Consider the following 26,995-nt stretch of genomic DNA (forward strand, 5'->3'; position numbering starts at 1 on the left):
TCTGTTCAAAACACATTGAAAGAGGGATTGGTTAATTATTGACTAGTTTTGATTGATTATAGTTTTGATTGGTTTTGTCAGCTGAAAAAAATGTTATTGTCAGTTCTAAAAAGGAATAATAAAACCAACTTGCACTGAGCTTTTATGCAAAGCTGCAGCATCCTAGATACATGATTATGATTATGATTATTATTATTATTGTTGTTATTGTTATTATTGTTATTATTATTACTTTTTAAAATGGTCTTTTCTTCTGTTTTCATGGAGCTAAATATTTCTATTCCTGTGTAGAATTGTGTAATTCATTCTATTATTAAAGTTTGATTAGCAAAAAACTCAGTTACTACATATACTTTAGTTTTCTATAGAAAAATGTTGTTCTGTCTGTACGGATTTGAGGGCCCAGTATTGATTTCCAGCACATAATTGCTTTGGAATTCATTTGCTAGGGATGTGGAGAAAGAGAGAGGGCATATGGAACTATGGACAGGGAATGCAGAGATACAACAAGGAATTAAGTCTGTTGAGGGATATCAACGACCACAAGAAAGGCATCTACGAGTATATCAGCAACAAAACAAGGATTAGAAAGTTCCCCACCAATATGGGGATGCTGCTGAATTTAGATGGGTAACCTGGGGACAGAAGACACAGAAAGGGCAGAATGAATTACTGCATAGATTCAGGTTTCACTACTGAGGCCATCCTTCAGGAATCTCAGACCCTGGAGGCAAGAGAGGAAGGCTGGAGAAAAGAAGACTTGCCCTTGGCCATTGAGGGTTTGGTTAGAGATCGGCTAGGCATTCAAAACTATAAATCCATGGGCCCTGATGGGATGCACACACAGGTGCTGAGGGAACTGGCAGATATTGTTGCTAAGCCCACTCTGCATCTTGTTTGAAAAATAATGGAGAAGAGGTGCCTGATGACTGGAGGAACTCCAGTGTCACTGTCATCTTCAGAACGGGCAACAAAGAGAACATAGGAAGCTACTGGCCAGTCAGCTCCATCTCTATCCCCGGAAAGGTGCTGGCACAGATCACTCTGGAGGCCGTGGCCAAGCACATAAAGGAAGAGAAGGTCATCAACGTGGACTCACCAAAGGCAAATCATGTTTGAGCAATGCGATGGCCTTCTGTGACGGCATGGCAGGACAGGTCGATGAGGGGAGAGCAGTTGTCTATCTGATGTTGTCTACCTGAGCTTCAGCAAGGCTTTTGACACTGTCTCCCATAAGATCCTCACAGGTAAGCTCAGGAAATGTGGATGGGAGGAATGGACAGTGAGGTGGAGCAAGAACTGTCTGAAGGCAGCGCTCAGAGGGTCATGATCAGTGCAGCAGAGTCCAGCAGGAGGCCTGCAGTCAGTGGCATTCCCAAAGGATCAATATTGGGACCAATTTTTCAACAGAATGATGAGGTGCAATGACCATAAACTAAAGCACAAGACATTCCATCTCAGACAGAACTTTATACTGAGGGTGGCAGAGCACTGGAACAGCTGCCTGGGGAGGCTGTGGAGTCTCCCTCTCTGTGACGCTCAAAATCCACCTGGATGCATTCTTGTGTCACCTGCTCTAGGTGACACTGCTTTGGGGCATTTCAGGGGGCTTTGGCAGGATGATTTTCCACCTTGTTGATTCTGGGATTCTGTGAATTGGGTTTGTTCATCCTGGAAAAGAGAAGGCTTCCTTTGTCTGAGGGGATCCCACAAGAAAGATAATGTGCTTCTATTTACAGGAGCATGTAGTGGCAGGACAAGGACGGATGGCCTCAAACTGACAGAGTAGGTTTAGATTACATATTAAGATATTCTTTACTCAGAGACTGAGGAGGCACTGGAAGAAGTTGCCTAGAGAATTTTTGGTTGTCTTGTCCCTGGAAGTGTTTAAGGCCAGTTGTGATAGAGGTCTGAGCAACCTGCTGTTGTGAAGTGTCCCTTCCACAGCAGGGGAGTTGGGCCTAAGGGATCGTTAAGGTCCTTTCTAATGCAGACCATTCTGTGATTCTATGATTCTGTGTTCCTTACTGTTAAATGGTCTATCTAGTTTATCTCTAGTTTAACGGTGTCTTTAAAGGTATCTCTAGTTTAATGTGGTTTAAAAGAGTCAGATGAAAGTGCAACTTCTCTTTTGCATGCTAGGACTTTCTTTTATCATGTGTTTGGTGATGTATTTTTTTCATGCTGAAAATGGTGTTCAAGAGAAGGAACTCTTCTAAATTCAAGTTGCAGGAGGTGCTAATGAGGGAGTGTCATGCTAGATTCAGAATAGAACTTTGCTGTTGGCACTCTTATATTTTATTGTTTTCTGTGAAGTTGAGCTTGAATACATCAAAACATTTCTAATATAATAAAACATAACAATGAAGATATGAAGAAATAGTTTACAACTAGTAGAAGTTGTGTCTTGCCTTGCTTTTCTTTAAAGCTTTCATTAGCTTATGGAAAGGGAAATAAAGAATAGTATGACTGCTTTTATTTTGAGTTGATTTATCTTTGAATTAACCCATTTAAATTATTAAGAAGCATTAAAATAAATGGAAATTAATCTATTTTCTACAGCAGCAAGAAAGGCCGGTATAAACAAGTGAGAGGAGATGAAATGGACCGTTAAAATAGTTCAGAAAAGACTGTTGGGGGTTGATTTTGTTTTTAGCTGCTTAACTAGTGGTTTCTACTTCTTCTTTAAATACTGGCTTTCCTCATAGCTTTAGGAGGCAGTTTTTTCTTGGGTTTATATTTTGAATCTTCATGGAAATTATTTAAATGAAAAATCAGGTTTTTTTTGTTTTTTTTTTTTGCTAAACAATTTGCATTCACTATTCTCTGTTTAATTAAAACCCGGTATCCTTCTTCCTCAAGTTCTAGTGGTTGAACATAAGAATTGTTGTGGGGAGGGGTTGTTGCTGGGGTTTTATTTGTTGTTTTGTTGGTTGGTTGGGGGTTTTTTGTTTTGTTTTGTTTTTTCATTCAGTATAAATTTTACTTGAAAGGTTTTAATACTTTCCTGCCATGATCTAGCTTTTGTAAGTAGAAAAACAGATGTGTATATTCAAAAGACAGCCTTGAGAACATAATTGTGACTTAAAATTAAGAAAATGGGGTCTGAGCTCACACCTAATGTAGCTGCCACATAAAAATGTTCTTCTAGCATAAAAATAAGGTGCTCTATCCTTTGTAGACATTACATAACATTCTGTAATGCTTTTCGTATTTTCTGCTGGTTGAGAACAGAGTTTCCAATGCAGTTGATCAAATACATCCATATTTCTGTGTGCCCTGAAGCATTTTTACTGTTCACCCTTATCCAAAGTGGCAGTAATCTACCTCAAGGCCAAAATTTAAAAGTTGGAGATAAGTTTATATTGGATAATAGACATCACTAAATAAGAACAATCCAGTACAGGTACTTGGACTTTGTAGGTGTCAATCTCTGTAGGTGTCAATCTTCAGGTGTCAATCTTGGAATGCTTGTTGTCTTTCAGAAGAGGTGATGTAAAAATGAAATGTGCTGTGCCTGGTAGCCGAGGTAGAATAAATCAGACCATTTAACAGAGCTGTTGTCCTGTATTATATAGCTTGTGTGTAGTAGTCCGGCACAGTTTGAGATGGAAGGTTGAGAAATAATCCATTTGAGTTTGATCTATTCCCAAAACCTTAACTAGTTGAAGGAGTTTTTTTAACAGTCTGCTATAATAAACCCCCAACTGTTAACATGTATAAAGAAAATAGTACCGGTTTATGCTTTTAAAACATAAATAAATGTACCAATTATGTGCAATGTAGCTCAGAATCCAGTATTTGCCTTGAGCTTTAAGGCTTTGAGAACACCTATTACAGGTCTTATCTACTATTTCCACTTGGTTCAAAGACTTAAATTAATTTGTAACTGCTAAAGTCTCTCTCTTCTTGTCTTGTTCTAGGATGTGTTTGTATTTAGACACGAACTTGCTCTCCTAAGAATATCTGCCTTCATGGGTCTAATAATATTTGGCGGAATAAGTCGACTCTTTTACACTCAGCTAATGGGTATTTTCACTGTAAGTATCTAATTTTTGAAGTACATATTAGTTTTATTTTCAGTACAATTAGTCAGAGCAGAAAAGCAGATTGCATTCAAGGGAAGACTAGAAAAATACTTGCACTATGCGGCACTTTTTTGATGCATGGTCTGTCAAGCCTCTTGACACCAGTGAAATCTAAGAAGCTTTCTGACAAACAAGTGTCTAGTAATTCCACTTTCAAGTCAGTTTCCTGATTTGTTTTAGTAAAATAACCTCATTAGTAAAATAAACTTGGCCTGGAATTGCACAGTGTACAAGATATGTAGTTGATTCCTGTTTTTATTTTAAACTCTTTTGCAGCCTGGTCAAAATTTATGTGACGGTGAAGCTAACTGATAAATCAAATGTTGAGAATACAGCATCTTTGTTAAGTATTTTGATGAATATGCTTATGTTCATCTCTTTATTTGCTAAACTGTTGAATGTAATTGTACCATTTACAGTCCCGGTGGGTATTCTACATTTAGATATACAGAAAAAAATATCCTCTGCATAGAAACATTTTTCAGTTAAGTGAATTTAATAATGTAATAAATACTTTCAAGAAACAACCTTTTTTTAGTGTAACATTCTGTTCTGTACCTTAGAAGTTAAGAGCTGCCAGCAAATTTTTGAAGTTATCTTGAGAATCTGTACCTATGTTTATTGTTCAACATGATAGAGAGAATACATTAGTTAGCTATATACATGTTGAAAGAGTCTGTGATGAGGCCTGCTGAACTTTTTTTTAAAGGCAGTAATGTACAAGATGGCAGCGTAGTTTTGGCTACAACTGTTGGAGATCTCCCTCAGATTTTTCTTTGGAATTATGAAGGTTTGCACAGTATTAACTTTTGCAGGTACATAATGGAAAACCTCCCATTGTATCGTGTAATTCTTTTGTATTGGATAAAGGAAAAAAATTAGAGTGTAATTTTAAATTATGTTAGATAAAGTAATAATACTGCTTTCTGGTTTTACTGTATTACCTTTACATATTTACTGCCTTTTGCTTTTCCTGTCATGGTAGTTATACTATCTATTATTATTACCATTATTACTGTCTATTATTATGACCCTTCTTCAGGTGCTCTACCACAATGGGTTCTACATGTACTCTCAACCCCCAGGTCAACAGATTTACCTCTGTGCACCTTTACTGTGTGCCTGATTTCTCTTCCAGGGTCTTGCTGACAGATTTTGTCTTCCCTGTTTAAATGTTGCCTTTATGTCTGCGTCATCTAGAGCTGGGCTGTTTTTTTCTATATCACCACTGTGGTATCTAGCTGACGTGGTGAATTCTGCTCACCAGTAACAGGTGAGGCAGAGACAGATACTTCATGAGCCTAATTGTTCAGGTACTGAAATATGAATGTCATTTTAGTTTCTGTTAAATATATGAGAAGGATCAGAAAACCCATCTGATCAGTACTGCACTAAACTACAGATAGGGTACAGAAGGAAACAAGGAAAACAGATCCTAAGTTTATAATTTTGTTCTGTGTGCTGCCAGAAGCTGGGCTAAATTTTAGCAGTGTCTGTCAGCATCCATTCAGATACTATTACTGGATGTGAAATAAGACCTTTCAGACTGAACCTGTTTCTGTCAGATATACCTGAAAACTGGACTGTTTCTGTTCTGATACCAACAGGATACCAACTGCGCTGCCACTGTAACCGGCATGAATGCCCAGTTGTAACTTTGCTGTCCTGAGCTTTAACAATTTCAGGCTGCTGCACTCTATTTATAAACTGCTGTAAAGTATTTTTTTCTCTGTCGGTTGTATGTATTGTTAAGTACATCCTATTCACTTACAAAGCTGGCAGCTACACTGGAACAGGTGTGAGGTAATAGCATTTTTAACTCCAGCTTTTCTACTGAAATCATAATTGCTGAGCTGCAGTATGCCTGGACACTTTTTTCTGTTGTCTTTGCCAAGTTTTGTGAAACAAACATGCTACAGTAATTGTGGATGTGGATGGTCTATGAGAGGCAGATGCTAAAAGTACAGATCTTTATTAGGGCCTCTCACTGCACCCTATCTATCCCCCCAAAAGCAGAGGGGCTATTGTAACATGGGCAAGTTTTTAGGCTTGATGGGATTGCTGCGGAAGTAGAAATCCATTACTGGTGTATCTCCAATATTAATTCATTCACACCACGTGGATGCTGCTGCATTGACTCACTGAAGAATGTAGGTCATGTAGTCCATCCCCCACTCAAAGCATTTCATCCAGCAGCACAATTCTCTTCTCCCTTTTCATTCCTTTCTTTGCAAATACAGAATTAGGAAGAATAAATGCTACAGTCATTTTGAGGAAATCTGCTTGGCAACAATCAGTCAGACTTTCAAACAAACAAAGCAAGTCTGTTTGGTACAGTTGTGCTTAGTCTGCAAGTGGTGTCAGAAACTTTTTTTGTACAAATGGTTTTTGATTGCCAGCACTGTAGTGTGGAGACTTGCTTCCTACATAAGCACTGACAGCTTTGCCTAGCAACTGGAAAAGGCAAAGGAGAGGGCAGCAGGTGAGTTAGTATTTTCTGTGCAGGCTCCAAAAATACATGCCTGTGGTGGTAAAGCAGGGAAACAACAAGAATGGTATACCCATCCAGAAGCTGAGCACATTGAGTATGCAAGACGTTCAAGCCCTGTAGAAGCAATGAACCATGAACAGTAAGAAGCAGTGATGTTTCTACTGTGTGCCGTGCTGGAGTTACCTTTCAGCGTCTAGCCTTTCTGTGTAAATTAAGCAAATGGTATCTGAAATGAGCTCTATATTAAATATGGAATTAGTGATTAAATTAACTTAGTATAAGGTATAGATTAAAACTTGATAACAGAACACAATCATTAAAATGTAATATGAAGAAAAGGACCTTGAAACAAACTTAAGGCGCTTGGAGGCATGGATATTCAATTAAAGCATTCGCAATTGAAGAATTGCTCCATGGCTATTCTTGAAAGCATTAATTTCAGTGATTGCTGAAGCTGCCTAGAGATGTGTGTAAGGGACAAGAGCATGGGCCTTTTGATAGAGGCAAAGCAACTCTTGTGTTTGTATGGGAGAACAGGTAATACACATTTTTGTAGTTCATGCTCTTATGCCTCTTTTTGTGGTTTAACATATACCAAGATTAATTCCACAGCTCCTGGGAAAAAAAGCTGGTTTTAAATAGTAGAGACAGTAAGTGATGTAAACTTTTAGTCTGTGATCTAAACTTCTGTGGTTGCAAACTGCTGCTGAATGAGTCCAGCAGGTTAAGGTTCATTGGTGTTTAACATTACAAGTGCTGCAAAAATTTTTGGAAAGAAAGATAAATCTAAGATTAATCAAACTTTAACCCTTTTGTAACAAGACTGCCTGATTTTCCATAAGGTAAACTTGCTAGACCATTATTACATAATTTTCCAGAAATGAAGCCTTGTTTTTGTTTCATTTTAGTAATATAAAGCTAAGGCCCATTTTTTCGAGGAATACTGGATATGCTTATTAAAAAATTCCAGATTCTTGGTTTATATTTGTATTTACAGAGGTTTATCCTTTTGCCACAGCACCAAGATTGATAAAGTTTAATGTGTAGAATAAATTTGCGTGTGATCTTTGTGTACATTTTTAGAAGCAGAATTACACTCTGCTAGAATTGAACAATCTAATTGCTAGATTGAGAAACCATAAAAATGAGCCAAAGTTTTGCATAGGTTTTCATAGGATTGGCATTTTCTTCTTTTTGATACATATTTACGGAAGTCGTAAAATGTCTGGCTGAATGCATAATGGAAAGAATATATCTCATATCCTCCATCGTGTTTTTCTGGAATGGGGCAGTAGCTAAAAACTAAGCAAAAAGAAAAGCAAAGCAGCACAGTCTGAAGGGCAGGTGAAGTATTCTGCATATGTGCTGGCACTTTGCAAAATTCAGGTTTGTTACACAGTTGACTGATCTGTGCCTGTTGTTATGTGACTGTCATTGGTTATGACAGATTAATTTTTTAAAAAGGTGTTTAAGAAAAATATGCATGTATTCTGCACATGTGTGTATTCTGCTGTTATCCTGCTTAATGTGCGTTCAATATCTGTTGATATTGGTATTGATATCTATTCCAAGGTGCTTGGAAAAAATGTGCTCTCTGGTGAAAATGAAAACTTTGTAAAGCTGTATACTAAAATTTGTCTCTTACAGAGAGAATGTTCCTAAGGCTATAGTACTTGATAAGGTGATTAATAGACCTACCACACAGTAATTTCTCTGAGTACATTTGCCACCACTGTGATTGTGGTATCACTATTAGGGTATCATTAGCACAAGTCTATTCATAACTCATTTGGAGGTCCAGGAAGCCAAAGAGCAAAGGAGGTGACTTCCTACAATGAGAGGAGAACAGCTGGTTGGCAAAAACTGTCCTTAGAGGAACTTTTGACATGAATTGTTCTGATGAAGAGGGGAGCAGCTGAGGTGGCCTCTGTATACAGGATTAGTGCTTTCTCCCTAGAAACTAGCATATGTGAAACACACTTCTATCAGAAGGGGCACATGGCTCTTTTCGTCCTTCTTCTCCAGTTGCTTTCTCGAGCTTTATTTGCCTCTAATTTTGTTATAATCCTGAACTTTGATACTTTTTCTGGCAAGTATTTTACATTACTCTTGAGGAAGTTTTATTTGGATACTCTGGAAATAGAAGTGTCTAGGTTCTCTCTAATTCATAAGCCTCTGAAATAGGGAGAAACGTAAAATCTTAATTTAGGAACTCTAGGACTCTTTAAGATACTCCTTTTAAAATCTCATCAACAATTAGTATTCTTACTTAAAATATTCAAGTTTTTAGAGAACTGGATGGAAAAAATTGGTTTCACCAATGAATTAAAACGCGGTCAAAGGTAATTTCCAAGATGATTATGCATTTATGTTGGAAGACCTGCGTGTCTCTAGTGCTTGTTACTTTCTTTACCACTCCTCTATTCCCTGTCATTTCTTGTAGAGAAATTTATAATTTTATATTCCTTAACTGGAGCCTGTGTTACTACATTCTCAGATGGCCTGATTTTTAAATGACGTTGTTTGAAAAGTAGAAGGAAACTTTTAAGACAGAAACATACCAGAAAGAATTTTGTGAGTTAGGCCTTACAAAGGTGCAACTCTTTTACTCTCCTACTGAAAGTAACAATTTTGAAGGTTATTGTTACTCTTCAGACCTCCTCTAGCTGCTTGTACTCCACAAGTAGTCTTTCACCTGAATTACTACAGGTAACAAGATAGCTCCAGTGTAGACACTTAAAATTCCGTGAAGGTAGAGGTGTGTGTTTTTATTGGTGCTTTGTCATAAGTCATAGAAGTATGATTTATATGCAGATTATCACTTGGTCCATTTCAGACAGTTTTAAAATCTTCTGGGGGAAAAAAAAAATACAGTCTGTCTTGTGCAACAGTTGCGTGCATGTAATAATAACATTGTATTGAAGTGACAAAACCAAAGTTTATCTAGAAAAGAGTATTTTGCATTTAAGCTAGAAGAAAGTATTGAGAAGGATATATCTGTGTTACTAATTTTTATTTCCATTTGCTTTTTTGGATGTTATATGAAATAATAAAATTTATTGGGAAGCTAAATCAAATAGTATCCAGAAACTTGCATGCTTTCTCAAAACATATTTTTTGACTGTGTTTTTGAAGGATTTTTCTCTCATTTTTATATGTAACAGATGTTTGTTTTCCTCAAAACCTCCATAACTTGCCTATTTATTCATTTATTCATAGAAAAAGGCATAAATTCACCAAGGGAAAAATGTCTGTTTTATCAACCCCAAATTGTTTCTGATGTATGATTGTTGAAGGCACAGAGCTCTTTTAAAAAGAGTGCTTTTATTTAGTCTTTTTAAAAAAGGTGGAATGCCCAGGATGCTCATGTGTATATTAATACAAGATTATTCCTTGCTTTTGCATTTCTCTCACTCATATTCCATTTTAGTTTTAAGAAATTATTTCTCTTTGTCTTTCACATTAAGAGTTAAATGATGATAAGCCCAGTTCTGTTTATACTGCAGGATTCTTCTGTTGGTTATGTTTGATCTACAAGGCATTTCTACAAAACATATAAAAAAAATGACATGACTGTTTTTTAAATGATGGCTTTTCTGATTATTTTGATATTTGTTCATATCTAGTGAGTTTTTAAATTGTACCAGATACTGCTAAGAAGTATTCAGTTGGTTGACCATTTTTTAAAAGCTGGTACCTTTTGCATATATAAGATTTTCTTCCTCTCAAGATCTGTGGTATTCTTTATTTTGTTGGCTGCCACCTGTCTGAAGCAATCAGCCACTTCTTTCTCTTTTTCTGTACAAAAGGAAAATCCGGTCTTCCCATGGATAGTGGAAGGTAACAGGATAATCAGTTCAACAGTGATCCTCTGATGTCATTGTGGGAGCCCTGTAAAAGCGGATTATCTGTGACCCAGATAAAATAATTAGAAATTACTTGGACACTTACAAATAACTGATCTACTAATCTCATTTCCAAAGTTAAAAAAGGCCTGTCTCTCAACGTAACACTACCAGATGTTTCAGTTAAACAGCATCCTTTGCAGAGACTAATCTGAACCCTAATTTTAAAGGATTACCTTTGATTGTTTTTATCTCAAACACTGAACAGTGTTTTCGTTTTCCATATGTTGTAACAAACTATTTCTATGGAAGAAAAGAAATTTTCTTAATTCTTCCATTATGGTCCATTAAATATGATTTAATGTGATTTATGCTAGTATTGCAGAGGAAAACTTTTCATTGAAATTATTTAGTAATTAACTTGTTTCTCTGGGGCAGAACTATTTAATGGATAGGCTTTTATAAATTTAATAGATACCATGTGGCCTTTGTGCAAGGTAGTGGATGTATTATCATAAACTAAGTGGACAGTGACTTTATTAATTTAATTAATGCTACCAGGGTTTCCTGTTAATTAACTGTTTGAATGGTGTACAGTGATATGCCAGTATCCTGTTGCATCAGTACTTTCTGGATGTGGAAAAGAGAAATTTCCCTTTATTTTCTGTAGGAAGGATAGAGGGGAAAATAATGTTCAACAGCCTGCCTGGTGCACAATATGAGAAGCTTTTAAAAGTGTTGATGCTTGCTTTTTATTGTTGCAGTGTTTCTCCTTTTCACCTTAAATTAGCAAGTGTATTTTACGAGGTAGCTTTCCAATCTTTTTACAAAGATTGTGTTTAAAAATAATGAAAATGTAGCTGCAGTTATTCTGTTAGTAAAATCAAGAGCTTTTTAATTCTTTGTATATTGTATAGTATTGATCCATTGCTCATTTAATATGCAGAGTGAAAAGTGATCTAGTTATGCTGCAATGCTTTCTGTCTTTAATAATAAGTAACTTGTAATTAGAAATACTTGCAATCATATCTTTAATCAGATAATCTATTAAATACTATTTTGATTAGTGAATACTAAGGGCTTTCCTGTTTTTTCAAACATGGCAGAAGTGTAATCAAGGAACTATTAATCCTCATAATTAAGTTTAGCATATTAAAAATTAGGACTGGTAGGGGAAATCAGGATTTCCAGGCAATTGTATTCTTTATGTGGCTACAATATAGAGTGAGATATAAAATAATTACAGAGGGAAAGCAAAGTATGTATAAACTATAACCCCGAAAGAATAACTGGAAATTATTAACAGAAAATAAACTAATGTTAACATTATCTGTCTTCCTCTTCCTCATTATTATTATTATCCCTTCCCCTTTTCCTGTCTTTACCTTAAATCCACCTATAGCTAGATCTCCTATTAGAAGAGTGCATGAAGTTCTATAAATTAAATTGTCAGGAATTAGTAATGTCCTGGTCTTGGAATACGAGTTTGTTAACTGTGTAAATTCTTTTGTATCTTTACCTTATTTCTCTTAAATAGGTTTGCACTTTGTTTAGCATTTTTAATGAATGTGTTCTGACATCTCTAAATACATATTTACCATAAAAATAAAATACTAGTTTATTTAAAAAAACCCTCTTTTATGAGCTATTTAAAATGTAGGAATAAGTAGAAATGTAAGACATTCTAGGTAGCAAAAGATCTCATCACTTTTAATTAGGTCACTGCATGGTCTTACATAGATATTAATATTTTTATTGAAATTAATAATTTATAATATTTTAATGAAAAGTGCAAGTTAGAAAATATAATCAGATTTTATATTGTGCAAGGAGTATAAAATATCATCAGATATCATGTCAGAATTATCCCTGGTTCACCACTCAAATAGGAAGTCCTTTAACTAATATATTTTCCTAATAGTAAAGGTAGTACATTTACCCACTTGAAGATAAGTAACTATAAAAAAAATATTTGAGTGTTCCAGGGGCTGAGTATATTTTGTCTACATGTTGCATGTCGGATTTTGACATCAGACTATTAAAATGACTTCTCTGTGAAGAAAATCAACAGCTATTTCTTAAATATTTTCCCTTGTATTTTTTGTCATATGGTATTTGTAAGGATCAATAAATATAATATGTTTTGTTGTGTCTCTCGTTATGCAGCTGTCTGCAGCAAACATGCCATGTATTTGAAATAGCTTGAAGTTAAGAGATCTGCTTGTAGTGCCTCTGTTTTAGATGGTTTCTTTTCATTGAGTCAGTATCTAATAACCAATAAATAAATTGGAAATCTAGTTAACTAAATTAATCAGAACACAGAGGAGTGCAGAACTGTTCCCCAGAAGTAACAGAGTTTAGCTTTATTTTTCATTTAGCACATGAGTCTGAAATAGGAGTTTAACCTTTAAATAGAACTAATAGTTTTCAGACTGAACATATTTGTAATTAATAAAATTACCATCTTATATGAAAAGTCTAGATTAAGGAAAGAATGCTAAGAAGTGGCCAGAAGTAAACTCAATATGTATTTAATGCCAAAAGAAAAGAAAATTTCTCAAATACTATGTATTCTTTCTGTGTTTAGTATTTTATATTCTTGAGTTGCTCATCTGTCACTTCCATGCACACTGTGAAATGATGTTAGATAGAAGACAAAAAACCCCTTTATATAAAGGATATGTTGTCTTGAACTTTCAGATAAAAGCAAAGGCTGCAAATCCAGGAAGGCTTGCAAGTTTTGTTTTCTGTTTTCTCTTTTTCTGCTTCGTCATACTTTTCTGCTGATTCACCTACAGTGCACATTTGAAAATACTAAAAGCATGGCATAATGCTTACCTTCTACTACTGCAAGGATTTAATAGAGCTGTAATGATTGCTTTAAGCAAACACAAAAGAAAAACTCAACAGGAATTGTAGCTGCATACATTGGAGTTAGTCCGATAAATTACAAATTACAGTTTTTCCTTTGAAAAACATGAATCATTAAGCAAAAAATATCTGAAAACATGGATCAGGAAGTGAAAAATATCCTTTGCATGTGCTTTTTCATGATGAATTAGTTCATGATAAAACCCATCCTATAGGACATTATGAAACAGTGCATGTGATCTTTCTAATTTTTTTTTGGCAGTTGGTTATGCTAAATGGAAGTGTAGATGTGAAAGGTGCAGTTCTCTTTGGAGCTAATGTGGATGCATTCATTTATGAGTGAATCTGAGGTTGGTTTGCAGGACTCTGTCAGTGCTTTTACATACATCTCTTTCTCTCCATTCTTTTCCTTCCTCTTATAGCAGTCTTAGCTGTGGCAGTAGCTTACTTCATTAATAGTAAGTAAACTGCTCTTATGGATTTGTAGTATATTCTTAGAGTGAAAAAAATCCATATTTTTTCTCCCCTCAACAGAATCTGAACACTTTGTCCTTTTCCTATTCATATTCCTGTGTTTATTTCCTCTAATTTCTTTCTGTCTCATTAAGGTGTGATTTTTTTTCCTGTAGTTGCTTAAGATGCTTATCATTGGGTATGTGTCTCTGAATAACCAGGTGCAGGAGCAATTTTTATTTCCAGTCTGGATGATGACTTTGGGAATCTAGGTGATCCATCATGTCAAATTAATCAGTTGTGTTTGTCAATTTCATCTTGTATTCAATTGCAAATTTCAAGGTATTTTTAGAGGTTACTAGGACTCCATAGATATGTGATATTTGCTCATACCAAGTTATTTTAAACTTTTGGATGAGTGCCAGTGCTCAAAAAAAGGTTTTAACATTAGCTTTGAGTCTAGAAAAAAAATCTTAGCACAGTTCTATTTGTATTAATAGTAATCCAAGCTGATAGTAGATGCAGACAGCCAAAGCCTCTTAGGCTGAACACAGTAATTCTGATGTTGTAGCAAAACCTTGGTGTACATCAAATACATAAGAGAGATGATACTCTGATTGGAAGACATTTATGAGATGTGTTCATGAGCAGACCACATTTTCACTCAGAAGAATAGTGGTTATTCTGGTCCTTTGTCTTCAAAAGAAAAAAAATTCATGTCTGAGAAGGAAGCCTTAAATAACAGGTCAAAACTCAACTGTGGTACTCTCCTTTTCCTTCATCTCCTGTCTCCAGAGGTGACTTTCCTGGGGTGCTGTGAAGTTTCACTTTTATGTGAAAAGGTAAATTGGTTCACTCTCAAATGAAAGTACATTTCAAATTTGCCTGTTTGGCAGTAGTGTGGGGGGAGGGAAGGTATGAGGGGCAGGGAAGGTCTTTTGTTTCGTAAGTTCAGTCACAGTGCTTGTTAAGCAGGTAAACTTCAGAGCAATGTTTCTTTGCTAGTTTGCAGCTTTTAAAATGTGGCTCTAAATTTTTTTTAATGCTGAAAAAGCATCCAAGAAGGAAAGGACTCGCTGCTCAGCCCCAGTTTCTTTATTGTAAAGTAAAAGTAATCTGAAGTATATGTTGGCATTTTAAGGTCAGGGGAGGGAGGAAGGAAGCAGGCAGGCAATGAAGAAAGGGAAGGGATGGAGGAAGGAAGGGAGGGAAGGGAGAAAAGGGAAGACAGGACAGGGAAGGGAGGAAAGGAAGGAAGTTAGTTCCTGGTTTGGTACTTTAACTTAGTTAATTTACCAGGTTACAGTTTGGAGGGCAGCAGACCCTGAGAACCCTTTCAGGTCTTGACAACATGCCATGACAATACTTAAAATGAAATACAATCTCCCGTTTCCAATCTGTGATTTCCCCCCCAAAAATCTCAAAACCAGTATTTTAGGGAGCAGTACAGTGTATTAATGAATAAGCAATGTGCAGAAACACAGCAGAAAGCCATGTTTAAGGTATTTGGTGATGTTACTTCTTCACCTGAAGCTGGTTTAAAGGCCCCTCTTTTGAAATGGGAGAATAAATATTCCATAGCTACATGTCCATTTGGAGTCTGGAGTAGCATGTTATTGTTTTTGCCATTATTGCTTTCAAATATACTAATATTATTTTGTACTCTTTGATAAACAGCTTTGGGTTGACCAGAGAATAACTCCTAGAACTGAGATATTTTGCAGTTACAAAAGGAGCTAAAGAGCATCTCATGAAAATGGTATTACCACCTTGCTGAAATGCCATGGATGTAATCTGCTGTTCACTTAGTCCTTCTTATTCAAAAAGCCAGATCTGAATTTTTGTGGTAGGCAAGTTTGGTGTTTTCTCTGACAAGCTGAATAAAAAGCCAGTCCAGGGAAGCAGAGTATTCCTTGGCTGTGAAGTCAGGTCCTGCCCTAACAAGGAGAATGACTTGTGTAATGCCACACTTGTGGCAGGAGGGGTAAGACAGGCCCGTAATGTGAGAGGAGCAGCAGTTTATCTGTGGGAATCAAAACAACAAGCAGTGTTTACAGTTTGCTGCCTCCAGTCCTTTCCTCCCTCACTGCTGAGTGGATGTTAAAACCCACATAACAATGGGGCCAGCATGGTTTGTGTAACCTTGACTGGGAACGCCTTCTCTACACAAACTTCTGTGCCAGAACTTGTGCATCCTGGTGAATTGACATGAGAGAAGGAGACTTCTCTCCTTTGCTGTAGTGCATCTGGGATTCAGCTGGATAGGTCATGGACAGAATTAAGGTTTTTGCTGTTTAGTGTGTGGTAAGGGATCGTGTTCCAAAACACTTCAGAGCTGGAAAGCGGAATAGAAAAAATTGGCAAGGGAGTTGGGGCCACCCATGTCTGGTGGAGCAGGAAATCAGTTTCCTGTATGCTGTTTCCCACTCACATTGCCCCCTTCGCCCTTAAAACTGCCTGAAAGATGGGGGTGGAGTCCCAGCAATGCCTGCAGTGAATTGCATGCAGGAACAATCAAGGAGCACAGTGTGGTTTTTAGTGCTACATAGTGTTTCCGGGTGATGATGAAGTTGCAGCCTAATTAAACCACAATCCTTCTGTCAGTATGTGGTTGGGACAATTGAGATTAGCTCTTGGTCTTATTCAAATTCTACTGTAATTTGACAGGTGTGTTATGTGCATGCCTGAATCAGTGAAAAGTAAAGGGAAACACCAAACTACCAATGAAAAGGAGTTGAAATAATGAAGACTATTTCCATTGATTGTGTTTTGAACTTCACAAGTGGTTCTGGGATGTAATGAACTATAAATGTGTATTGAAGCCCCCTATATGATACTCACAAAGGAAGCTTTTTTGTGAAATCTGTAGTGAAAACTGAGAAAAAAAGCACTATTGGTAATGTAAAAACTTTTATTTGGGGGGTATGTAAGCTAAACAGATCTGTTACTTTCCTTAACATTTTATAATTAAGGTATGAATTTAAGTTGCTCTTAGTTGCAGGATTGCCTTCACTCTGAACATTATTAGCTTTTCTGTTTTAAAAGAGCAATTTTTATATTTGTATTTAATTATAGGAACTATAGAAATTCATGGTATATTTTCAGTTGTGCTGTTTGCATTATAATACTCATGAAGCTAATGTTTTTAAAACTTCTGACTAGTTACTGCTTTTCAGTATGTTGCATCTGTTAATGACTGCATTTTAGTAGCTTTGTAGTTATCTCAGTGGGATACTCCAAGTCTGGAGTGTGTGCTTGTGGAGAGTATGGCAAGAGTGAACCGTGTACACATTGCTTCTAAATGTCCTATGCATTAATTGTAATATCTGAATTACTTTTAGCTGTAATAATGCTGTAATTTTTTGCTGGCATTCTTTGGTATTGTAGTCAAACTACACACTATAGTTTCATATCATGCCTGTAAAAATAATTTAACAGACTGAGTTAAAATTTATATGTGTAATCTCACATTCATTTAAAACTAATATGGCATATGTGTAATGTGCTACCTACTGAACTAATGTCAAAACAGTTTACATTAATAATTAATTCCCTACTATGGTTACTTGCTTTCATAATGACATTTTAAAAGTTTGGAATGTAAAGAAATATTTTTTCATTGGGTTTTTTTTCCTCTTTAATAGGACACTACAAGTATAGAAAAAATGTCTAACTGTTGTGAAGACATGTAAGTTCTGTAAAATTCCTACATTGCTGAAATGCTAAGGGAGTAGCTGTTTGTTAAGATGATTTTGCATGGTACTGTATTCTGTACTTCCTATCTGTAGCAGCACCTCACTAATCTTTTAATAATGGTTGTACACAAAATAGCTGCATATTGTTCCCTTTCTTTCCCTACTCAAATCCAGTGGAACTATATTTTCTTTTCAAAAGTACAGATCAAAAGATACTTTCTGTGGTGTTTTGACATACATTTCATTAATGTTGAGGTCTCCTGTGCTTCAAAAGGTGCCTTTGTTTGATTGATGACACAGATCGTTTCTCTTCTCCAAAGTTAAGTCTCAGCTGTGTGACATAATGAAATAAAAGTTGTATTTGTGATGCTTGGACACAATTCATCAGGGTCCAGTATTGGATGCCCAGCCAGCCTGCATTGTTGTAGCTGACTGAAGTGCACTGTGGGCATGCTGTCTTTCACTAATAATGCTGTCTTCTGTAGATCGAGGCCCCGAAAGCCATGGCAGCAGACCTTCTCAGAAGTTTTTGGCACTCACTGGAAGATCCTGTGGTTTATTCCTTTCAGGCAGCGGCAACCACTGCGAGTTCCCTACCACTTTGCCAATCATGTCTAAACAGATGGATGGTGGGCACAGATGGTTCCTCCATGCTGGAAGTGCATTACAGGTTTTATGATAATAGGACTATGACAGTCTTCAAGTCAATTAAAATCCAGTCGTAGGCATCACAGTGTGCCCCGGGCATTATTTTAGTTTTGGTCTTGATTTTATTCTGAAATTGAGGCAAGTTAAACAATCAACTTCAGGCTTATTTACTTTCAAATTAGCTTTCCAAAGAGTTTCCTTTTGTCTTCGAAGTTAATACCAAAAGCAAACAATTGGAATGTAGTCTTCATGTGGTTTGATACTGGCTCTTCTTTTTTTCTTCCCTTTTTTTTTCCTTTATTTTCCTTCTATTTTATTTTTTGTATAGAAAGCACTGAAGTTTACATTGATGGTTAGATTTCTCACTAAGTGTCTTATTCTGCCATGACATTTTTTGGGGGGGGTTTTTATCAGTAGGTCTGTCTGCATAATAATAATGTCTTTTTTTCCTGCTGCATATGTTTAAAATTCCGTGATTCTTCCAGTTATTTATGACATGCAAAAGTAATCCTGCACCACTGCACTATAAAAGGTAACATTGAAAGCTGGAGCAGAGTACTTCCTAAACCTTTCTCAGAGAGGTTCTGTAGAGACACACAAATGTGTGTGTTTACATAGAGAACAGCTTACAGTTATCTTCTGGCTTAGATATGATGTTAGTGAAAAGTGTTCATGTCTTTATGTCAGTGAGAGGGATTAAACATTTCAGGGTAAACTATGCAGATAACAAAGCACGTTTTCCCTAAATCCCAAGGATTTGAATCAGCAATAATCAACAAAGTAGTTGCATGGTGCAAATACTAGAATGATTACTTTTAAAAAATACAGATGTAGTTAGTATAATGTGTCATAAAGAAAGGTATATTGTCAATAAAGTTAAAAATTTTATATTTCATTTTCTTTAGTCTTAACTGGAATTGGTCTGTTTGTATATTTGAAATAAAAGTAATTAAAAATATTTATACATAAATATAGATTTGCTATTAACATGAACAATGAAGTATATAAACATATTTAATAGGGTACTATGTTGATGTTGATAGCTTGTTTTCCCTTTTAAGTATGGAAGTTGTTAACCAAAGAAAGCGTCTTTTAGATCTGGTAAAATGATAATTATTTCCAAAGTACCAGCTCAATCTTCCTGTATCTGAAGAAGTTTTGTATTTTCTTTAGCCCTCTGTATCTATACAAATATTAATTTCAGATGATTGTGAAAACTACTGTGGATTTCTAGGAGAAATTCATAGCTCAGAGTTTCCAGCTTGCTGTGTTTTTTGAGTGGTCTAACAGGACTAGGATTCCCCGTTAAATAACAGCCGTGCAGCAGGACACAACAAAAGACACAGAGTCAGGATTTTACACATGTAGGTTGTGCATAAAGTAATAGTTACTTCAAAAAACAAGGGTAAGATTCTTCATGACTGCTGTTTGCAGATCTAAAAAAAATTTTTAGATCAACTTTCTTCAAGTCTTAGTACAGTTAGTGCCAGTATTAGGTGTCCCTTTATTGAATTAACAGATTTTGATCTGCTGAAAGTTCCAAAAATTGCATCTTAAAAATCACTTGAACTTTAAACTTTTGTAAACGTCTAACATTTGATTCAACTTTACTTTTCCTGTCCTATTAAAAATAGATGCAGTGTTTTATTAATTTAAATTTCAAGCCTAAAGTTCAGCTATTTTCCTTTTCTTTTTTTTTTCATGCCTCATGTAGTGAGGTTAGACTTTCTTTCAAGTAGTATTGGCATATTGGCAGCAATACTTAAGCAGAAAGAAGCTTGAGGAAATGGATGAAAAGACTGAAGCAGTGCTTGGAATTGAAAGGAATCCATACATAATAAAGCAATGGCTCTATTATTTTCTTTTCCTTCCCCCCACTATTTTGGTCTCTGGAATATACAGGGAAATAATATTTCATTTTCCATGCCAATATTTAAATGTTTCATGAGCAAAACATTGTTCGAAGTTTTTCATGCTAATCAGTTTTCAGAGCAGATTGTACAGTTCTGAACCTTATTCAGAAAGAGAACCAAGAATTTAACTATTTTTGGTATGTTTATCATGGGGCATATAATTGTATCTTTTGCTTCCCAGTATTGCTGTTTCAGGCTGGAGTATCAGTTATACTTTCCAGCAAGTGATGAGCATGAAAATCTTGCCTGATTCTCAAATGAAAGTGCTAATTTCACAAATTCATGTTCTCAGATGTTTCCATGTTGTTTGATTTCTTTTTAAATCTACTTTTTCTCAGTCTCCTGCTCATCATAACTGATAATATTCATCATAATTGATGATGCCATAATTGATAGGCATCAATTGGCAACATGATTAAGACTGCTAGTTCATTTTTGTCCCTTTTCTAAGTATTTGGGGGACAAAGGGGAGAATTCAGAGAGTCTTGACATTTTAGGAGGTACTAAACTTTATTCTTTGAATAACAGGCATCTAAAATGGTAAAAGTAATAATTTTTTTTTCTTAATTCAGCTGAAGGACCCTATCATGTTATTAGTTTCTTCAAGTAATGTTTCTGAAACTAGTTTCCAGAATGAGTTGTTCCATCGGGAAAAATCAGACTTTTATCAAGCAATTTTAAAATCCTCGAGATCTTGAAATTCTTGAATCCTTTGAACCATTGCTTTCTTTCCCTCCTTAGAGAAAGAAAGTCTTCCTTAGGATTCTTTCTTTTAGTAGAAACTGCATTTTTAAGGTTGATTAGTGTTTGTCATTTTTATGCATTTAAAAAAATCTTATAGACAGTGTTACTATGCTTCATCCTAATATAATATCAGAACAACATGTACTTTATTGAGAAAAGTGAATATTATCTTCTGACTTGACAATATTTGATTTTCTGAAAGGCAACTTGAAGAGAACTTGAAGAACCAATGAACTCCTCCCTGAAAAAATTTGAAAGTAGCTGGTTTATTTGCAGTGTGGGATAACTTCTGGTAGGACCAAAAAATGTTAACTTGCTATCTTCTCATAATCAGAGATTTGAGATTTCATTTGAAAAATGCATATGTCTAAAATAAAAGATGTCTAATGATTAATTGGTTTATAAATACATGGTTAATAAAACACCAAGTGGAATGTCATGTATCTTGGTTTAACATCAGCCAGCAATTAAGTACCACAGAGCCACTCAGTCGTTTCTCTCCCAGCAGGATGAGGGGAAGCATTGGAAGAGTAAAAATGTGAAACTCTTGGGTTAAGATAAAGACAATCTATAGGTTTGATAGCCAAACAAAAAGCCATACAAGCAAGTAAAGCAAAATGAAGAATTAATTTACTGCTTCCCATGGTCAGGCAGGTGTTCAGCCAGCTGTAGGAAACCAGGGCTGCACTGCATGTGACAGTGACTGGGGAAGACAAACCGTCAATCCAAACATTCGTGTGTTCCTCCTTCCCCCAGCTCTGTTTGATGAGCATGACACCATGTGCTATGGAATATCCCTGGAGTCAGTGGGGTCAGCTGTCCCCTCCCAACTCCTTGTGCACCCCCAGCCTCCTTGGTGGCTAAGGAGCAAAAAAGGCCCTGTCACTGTGTTTCCTTCTGGCTCAGCTGTAAGGAAAGCATTCCTGTGCTATCAACACTCTTCCCAGCACAAATCCAAAACACAGCCCTGCATTAGCTACCCTGAAGAAAATGATCTCATCCCAAACCAGCCAATCATGACAAATCACATTGTTGTTTGCATTCAGAATCCAGGATATTTCATTGTTCATGTTACCATGTTTGGTTGATGAGAAGCTCCACATGACCTGGTAATGTGTGCTTTCAGCACAGCAAACCACCCGTTCCCTGCGCTGCATCATAGGAGGTGCAGCGAAGAGGTTGAGGGAGGTAATTTTCTCCCACTAAGGAGTTAATCTAATTCTAAATTTGAAGTGACCTATTCTAAGTTAATTGAAGTATTAGAATCTCAAAAGTAACAGTGTGATGCTGAATGGTGCTAGGAACTGCTTTTGGGAAGAACAGGTACTTCTGAAAACACTGTCCATACTTAGGTGACATACTACATGACTGGATACTTCAGAAAACATTCCTCAGAAGATTTTTGTACTACTTTCTCAGTGGCTGAGTATTTGCCCTTAGGAGGCGTTGAAATACTTGTATCTGTGGACTGCATAAGACCAGGGATTTCAGTTCTGCTGAAATTATCCAGTGGCATGTTGTGTCTTGGCCAAGTGGTTAAAGCCTCTTGTAGCAATAAGGGCCATCTAAGTATCAACTGTATAACTGTAAGAATAACTTATATTTACACAGGTTTTCAAGTTAGAAAATAGAAACTTCTAATTTCTGTGCACTTCTGGGTATTTGAATGCACATTACCAGGACTCATATCTGTATATCACAGTAGTCTGCAGACAGAAAATTATCACTCTATCTCTTTCACAGGCAGAAAAATAGTACTGATTTTTGTAAACTAGCATTCTGAATTTTGCAGCTGAAATGTGGGCATGTGATTGAGTTTTATTCATTTGTTCTTATATCTCCATTTATTCATTTGTTCAAGTTTGATCTTGACTGTTTTCAAATAATACTGAATGAAGTTCCTGCTGGAGTTGAAAATTATGAGGTCTAACACTGGTTATGCCTGAATGGTAATGTACAAGGTGAATGACTGAATAATATCAGAACAGGATGGCTTACTCTGGTATTCTTTTAATGAAATCTGAAAATGGATGAGTATGTTCAGCTGATAAGCAATGTACTTTTTTAAAATTTATCTTTGTCAATTTCATTCATGTAATGTTTCTGTGAGATTTTTTAAAATCTATTTAAATTATGGTTTATTTTTTCATTCCTACTGAGAATTTTTGTCCTGTATTTTTATGAAATCTTATTTTTAAATAAAAAAAATAAAAGTTCTTTTCACTGGATTTCATTTACATTGATTTAAAATTGTGTATATTGTTTACTAATATTTTTCAGATCTGTTTGTATATTTTTCTAATGATATAATTTATAAATTATAAATTACTCTCACTGCTGTATATTTTTTATTGTAACAAGTAAAAAAGCTACAATCCCAAATGACTGCTTTGAAAAAATGAACTGTGAAAAGTTGCTGAATAGTTAGTGAGGTACTTACTATCTGAGCTTTACTGTTTGCTTTTAAGAGAAAAGCTGAATGTTGGTTGAAATATTGAAAACTTTCTCTGTTAGGAGTAGTCGACCAGCTAATGTTGGTATACAACACTAGCTTGTATTAACAACAGCATTGGTTAATTTTCTTGCCTATAGTTGCAGTTAAAGTAGGAACCTCTGATGTAGTTACCAACTAAGATTTATATATAAATTTCCATTTTTCAAATTACAGAAATAGAGTTTGGGGTTTTTTAATCTTTGGCTTATTTCTTGGTTTGTTTGTTTGTTTGTTTGTTTTTATTTATTAGAGCAGTTTTTGAGAGAGCCAAATTAATCTGAATCAGCAGCTCTTCTGCTTTGTGTATATGGGAATTTGTGTCAGATTTTGATGCAGAAAAAATTCACAGGCTTTGATCTATTTCAGATGAGATACTGGCTTTAAAGATGTAAAGAGAAGTGCAGCAGTGGCCACAGGAAAAAATTTAGAGAGCAATAAAACAAAAGCTGCTGGATGTGGTACAACCAGTAGTCTCAGCTTTAGAAGTACAGGGAAGATTTTAGACACCTGGGAAGATCGCTGCAAGACTAGTAAACCCACGGAAAAACAAACAGTGGTTATGTCTGCAAGGAAATGATTAGCATAGCTGAACTGTGTCACTTCATGAATGAGGAGGCACAAACTACTTGGTGATGGTTTGTGGTACAGGCCTTGCATCTTCTGTTTCAACCCAAGAACCAGATTCTGCTAATAACAGTAATAAAAATCACTTCCATAGCAATCTTTCCTGGCTTGTATGAGTGCATGCTATCTTTCCAATATGTGGAAACTGGGATCTATTCCCAGTTGCCCATAAAAGTAATTTTAAAATATACACTTCAGGATTTTTAGTGCCTAAGGTTCCTGAAAATACTTTTTGATGTGTTGCTCCTGAAAATATTTCTTGATATGTTTTGTCAGTTTATAAACTGAATGAAATGGAATTTTTGAGTGTATAAATTTAAGAGGTGACCAGCTAGCACAGATGAACAAATACATGCAAACATTCCTGTAGTCTGATTTATTACCCATATGAGCCAAAATAATACTGATGTGGAAGGGCAGTTGAAGGAAAAATTTGACCTTGTGTATTTCAAGCTGAATGAATAAGCTCGAGGAAGGATGGAGGATATGTTAGTCTGAATAAAAAGACGCTAAGCTAAGCTGAAAAAAAAAAAAAACCTGGCCATAATTTGTATCAGTAAAAGCACATTTTTTGTATGTCTTCTAGTCTCACAATATTTTTCTCACTAGACTTCCCATCTCAAAAACATTCCCTTTGCTGAAGGATTAGTGTGAGAACAGACATGTGCAGTAAAGGCTTTGTATGGAGTAAGCCAAAAAGCTGTATTTCAGTTGCACGGAGATAAACAAAAAAATGGATGGGTGCTGCTGAAAAGTAACAACTCTTTCAAGCCCAAGTTATAATTTATTCCCAAATACAGCATGATTTTGCTGTTTAGGATATGTTTTCTGACCTTACTTTTATTCCATAAAGCTTGGACTTTCCTGTAGCTGGGGCCCAAACCCCCAAAATCCAGTCTGTTGGCTGCTGTAACGGGCTCCTCTTTTTTGGTGTATATAGTGTAAAGTGTAGGATATGTAAGTGTGGACAGTACAGAGGTTTGAGCCCTGTAGATGTGGAAGGTGGTAATTTGTTTTAATAGCTGATGGATGCTAGCTCACTGGGTTAGACTGCAAGTCTGGGGCTCAGAATATCTGCCTTCAGTTCTCTGTGTGACCTCTGGTTCTCTTAGCAAAGACACCTGGGCTTCCGACGAGGGAGCTCTACAAAGCTGCAGTGCTAAAGGTGTGCTGCCCACGTCAGAGAAATCTGGGTAATCCACTTCAGAAGAAATAGCCATATCCCACATGTCACACAAGGAAGGAATTTGGGCTGCCTAACATCCTAGCAGTGCATAGGTGACTGGAATTTGAAGCAGATGCGTTTTTCAGCTCATTCCCATGAACTTCTTGGATACCCCAAGAAGAGAGATCACATAAGAAACTTTATTTAGTTTTCTACTTCAAATTCGGATTAAATTTAAGAATAACAGATATGCATGTCATAGGAAATCAGCTGAGATAAATTTGTTTTGCTTTCAAATATTGAAGCTTTGTGTATATGTCTTTTTTATAGAAAGTACTTTTAAGGAAATTGAAAATACCTTTTCCAATCTAATTTGGCTCTTTTCTACACAGTTACATATTCAGAGCACATTCCTACAAAAACATACATGCAGCATGTGTATGGATGAAGAATAATTCTGTTTATTTATCACTAACAGCAAGGACTGAAAATTTTTATTGTAAGTATCTTCATTCACCAGCAGTACATCTTCAGCATCATCAGTTGTTCAGCTTTATGTCAAGGTTTTTAATCTGGCACTGAAAAATCAGTATTTGGTTTCCCTGTTCTACCTCAATACTCCCAGAACAAAAAAGCTAAGAGGTTTTTTTCCTTACACTAGTTAAATTATCTCATAACCTCATAAATCTGAAAAAATATTGCTACAGAGTCAAATGCAACAGGTACTACCTCCATATCCTTCATTAGTGAAAAGCCACAGCAACATATATGAACTAGGAAAGGAGCTGCAATGCCTTTTCCATTTGTCCAAGTGTGTTCTTTTATTGAATTTTTCTTTTTTTTTTTTTTTTTTTTTGCATATTGGAGAGTCAGGAACCTTGTTTGATGAATAAAGCATGTATTTTTAACCTAATGTTGTTTTAAGATAGAGGAAATAACAGCACTGCAACCACAGCACACCAGGCAGAGATGAGGCTGCAATGTGAGTAGCAATGTGGCTCTGTGATCCTTCTTTCTTGCTTTTTTTTGCAGATGAACAGAGAGATGTTCACCATCCTCCATATCTCAGAGTAGCATCTACCTATGGGTGGGTGATAAAATTTTTGTCACTAAGTTTCTATTAATTTTCAAGTAATAGGAGTGAAAAAGTCGTATTTGGTCTCTTTATCCTTTCTGCTGCCATCAGTTCAGCTGCTTTTGTTCTGTTAAGCACAACTCCTTGGAGCTTTTCTGTGGTGTACCTGAGTTATGAATGGGTGCATCTGGACAGGACATAGAGTGCGCCCTTCCTGAGTCTTCCTGCAAATTCCCTAGAGATCTTACTTTTCAAAAACTAGACATTTCAACTGTGTCAAAACTGCAGATACTTGGACTATGGAGCACTGATGGAATGGTTGAAGTTCAGCCACAGTCATGTCCAATTGATCAGATTTCTCACCTGTATGTATTTTTCAATGCAACAAAATGATTCCTTTCTGAATGTACTAGCCAGCCAAATTGTTATCTATGTACCTCAGAGAGTATTCTCATTAAAATAGAAGTGCTGTTTTGTAAAAAATTAATTCTAAGACAGTTGAAAAGCCAGAGGTTAATGTTCCACTTCAGTTGTATCACTCCCTACATATCTTATCTGCTTAGAAAGAAGGAAAAAGAGAAAAATTTACTTCAATTCTTTTTCAATAAATTGAAAAATTGAGAAAAATTGTCACAGTTGAAATCACGTATGATTCATAGGAACAATTTTCCAGTTTTGGAGAAGTCTGAATTAAACCATTATTCTTACAAATAGATCTTGAATTAATAAACACAGATGATGCAGAGCAGCATTTAGTTGAAACAATTATCTCAATTGCATCTCTTTTGTTTGAGAAAGTCAACAATGGCAAATTTTCTGAGTTGTTTGCAGCTGACTCTGACAAAAGATTAAACTTTTTTTTAGCACATTGTTTCTGTTTATCAAATTT

At 35.8% G+C, this 26,995-nt stretch overlaps 1 protein-coding gene across 2 annotated transcripts in view; it reads left to right on the top strand.

Moving 5' to 3' along the window:
* ZDHHC21 (zinc finger DHHC-type palmitoyltransferase 21) overlaps positions 1–18,101 on the top strand; it is a 34,701-nt gene extending 16,600 nt beyond the window's left edge. Inside the window, exons 7-9 of one of the 2 annotated variants that reach the window (XM_041416531.1) lie at positions 3,924–4,040; positions 17,393–17,436; positions 17,929–18,101. In XM_041416531.1, coding sequence (XP_041272465.1) covers positions 3,924–4,040; positions 17,393–17,436; positions 17,929–18,061 — 294 coding nt within the window. In that variant the 3' untranslated portion in view covers positions 18,062–18,101. Of the gene's footprint in view, positions 1–3,923; positions 4,041–4,364; positions 4,411–17,392; positions 17,437–17,928 lie in introns of those variants that run through there. The other variant, XM_041416532.1, reaches the window with a different exon arrangement.
* The last annotated feature ends 8,894 nt before the right edge of the window (positions 18,102–26,995 follow it).

This window comes from Onychostruthus taczanowskii, unplaced genomic scaffold (assembly GCF_017590055.1).
Source record: "Onychostruthus taczanowskii isolate IOZ18803 unplaced genomic scaffold, ASM1759005v1 scaffold52, whole genome shotgun sequence".
NCBI lineage: Eukaryota > Metazoa > Chordata > Aves > Passeriformes > Passeridae > Onychostruthus > Onychostruthus taczanowskii.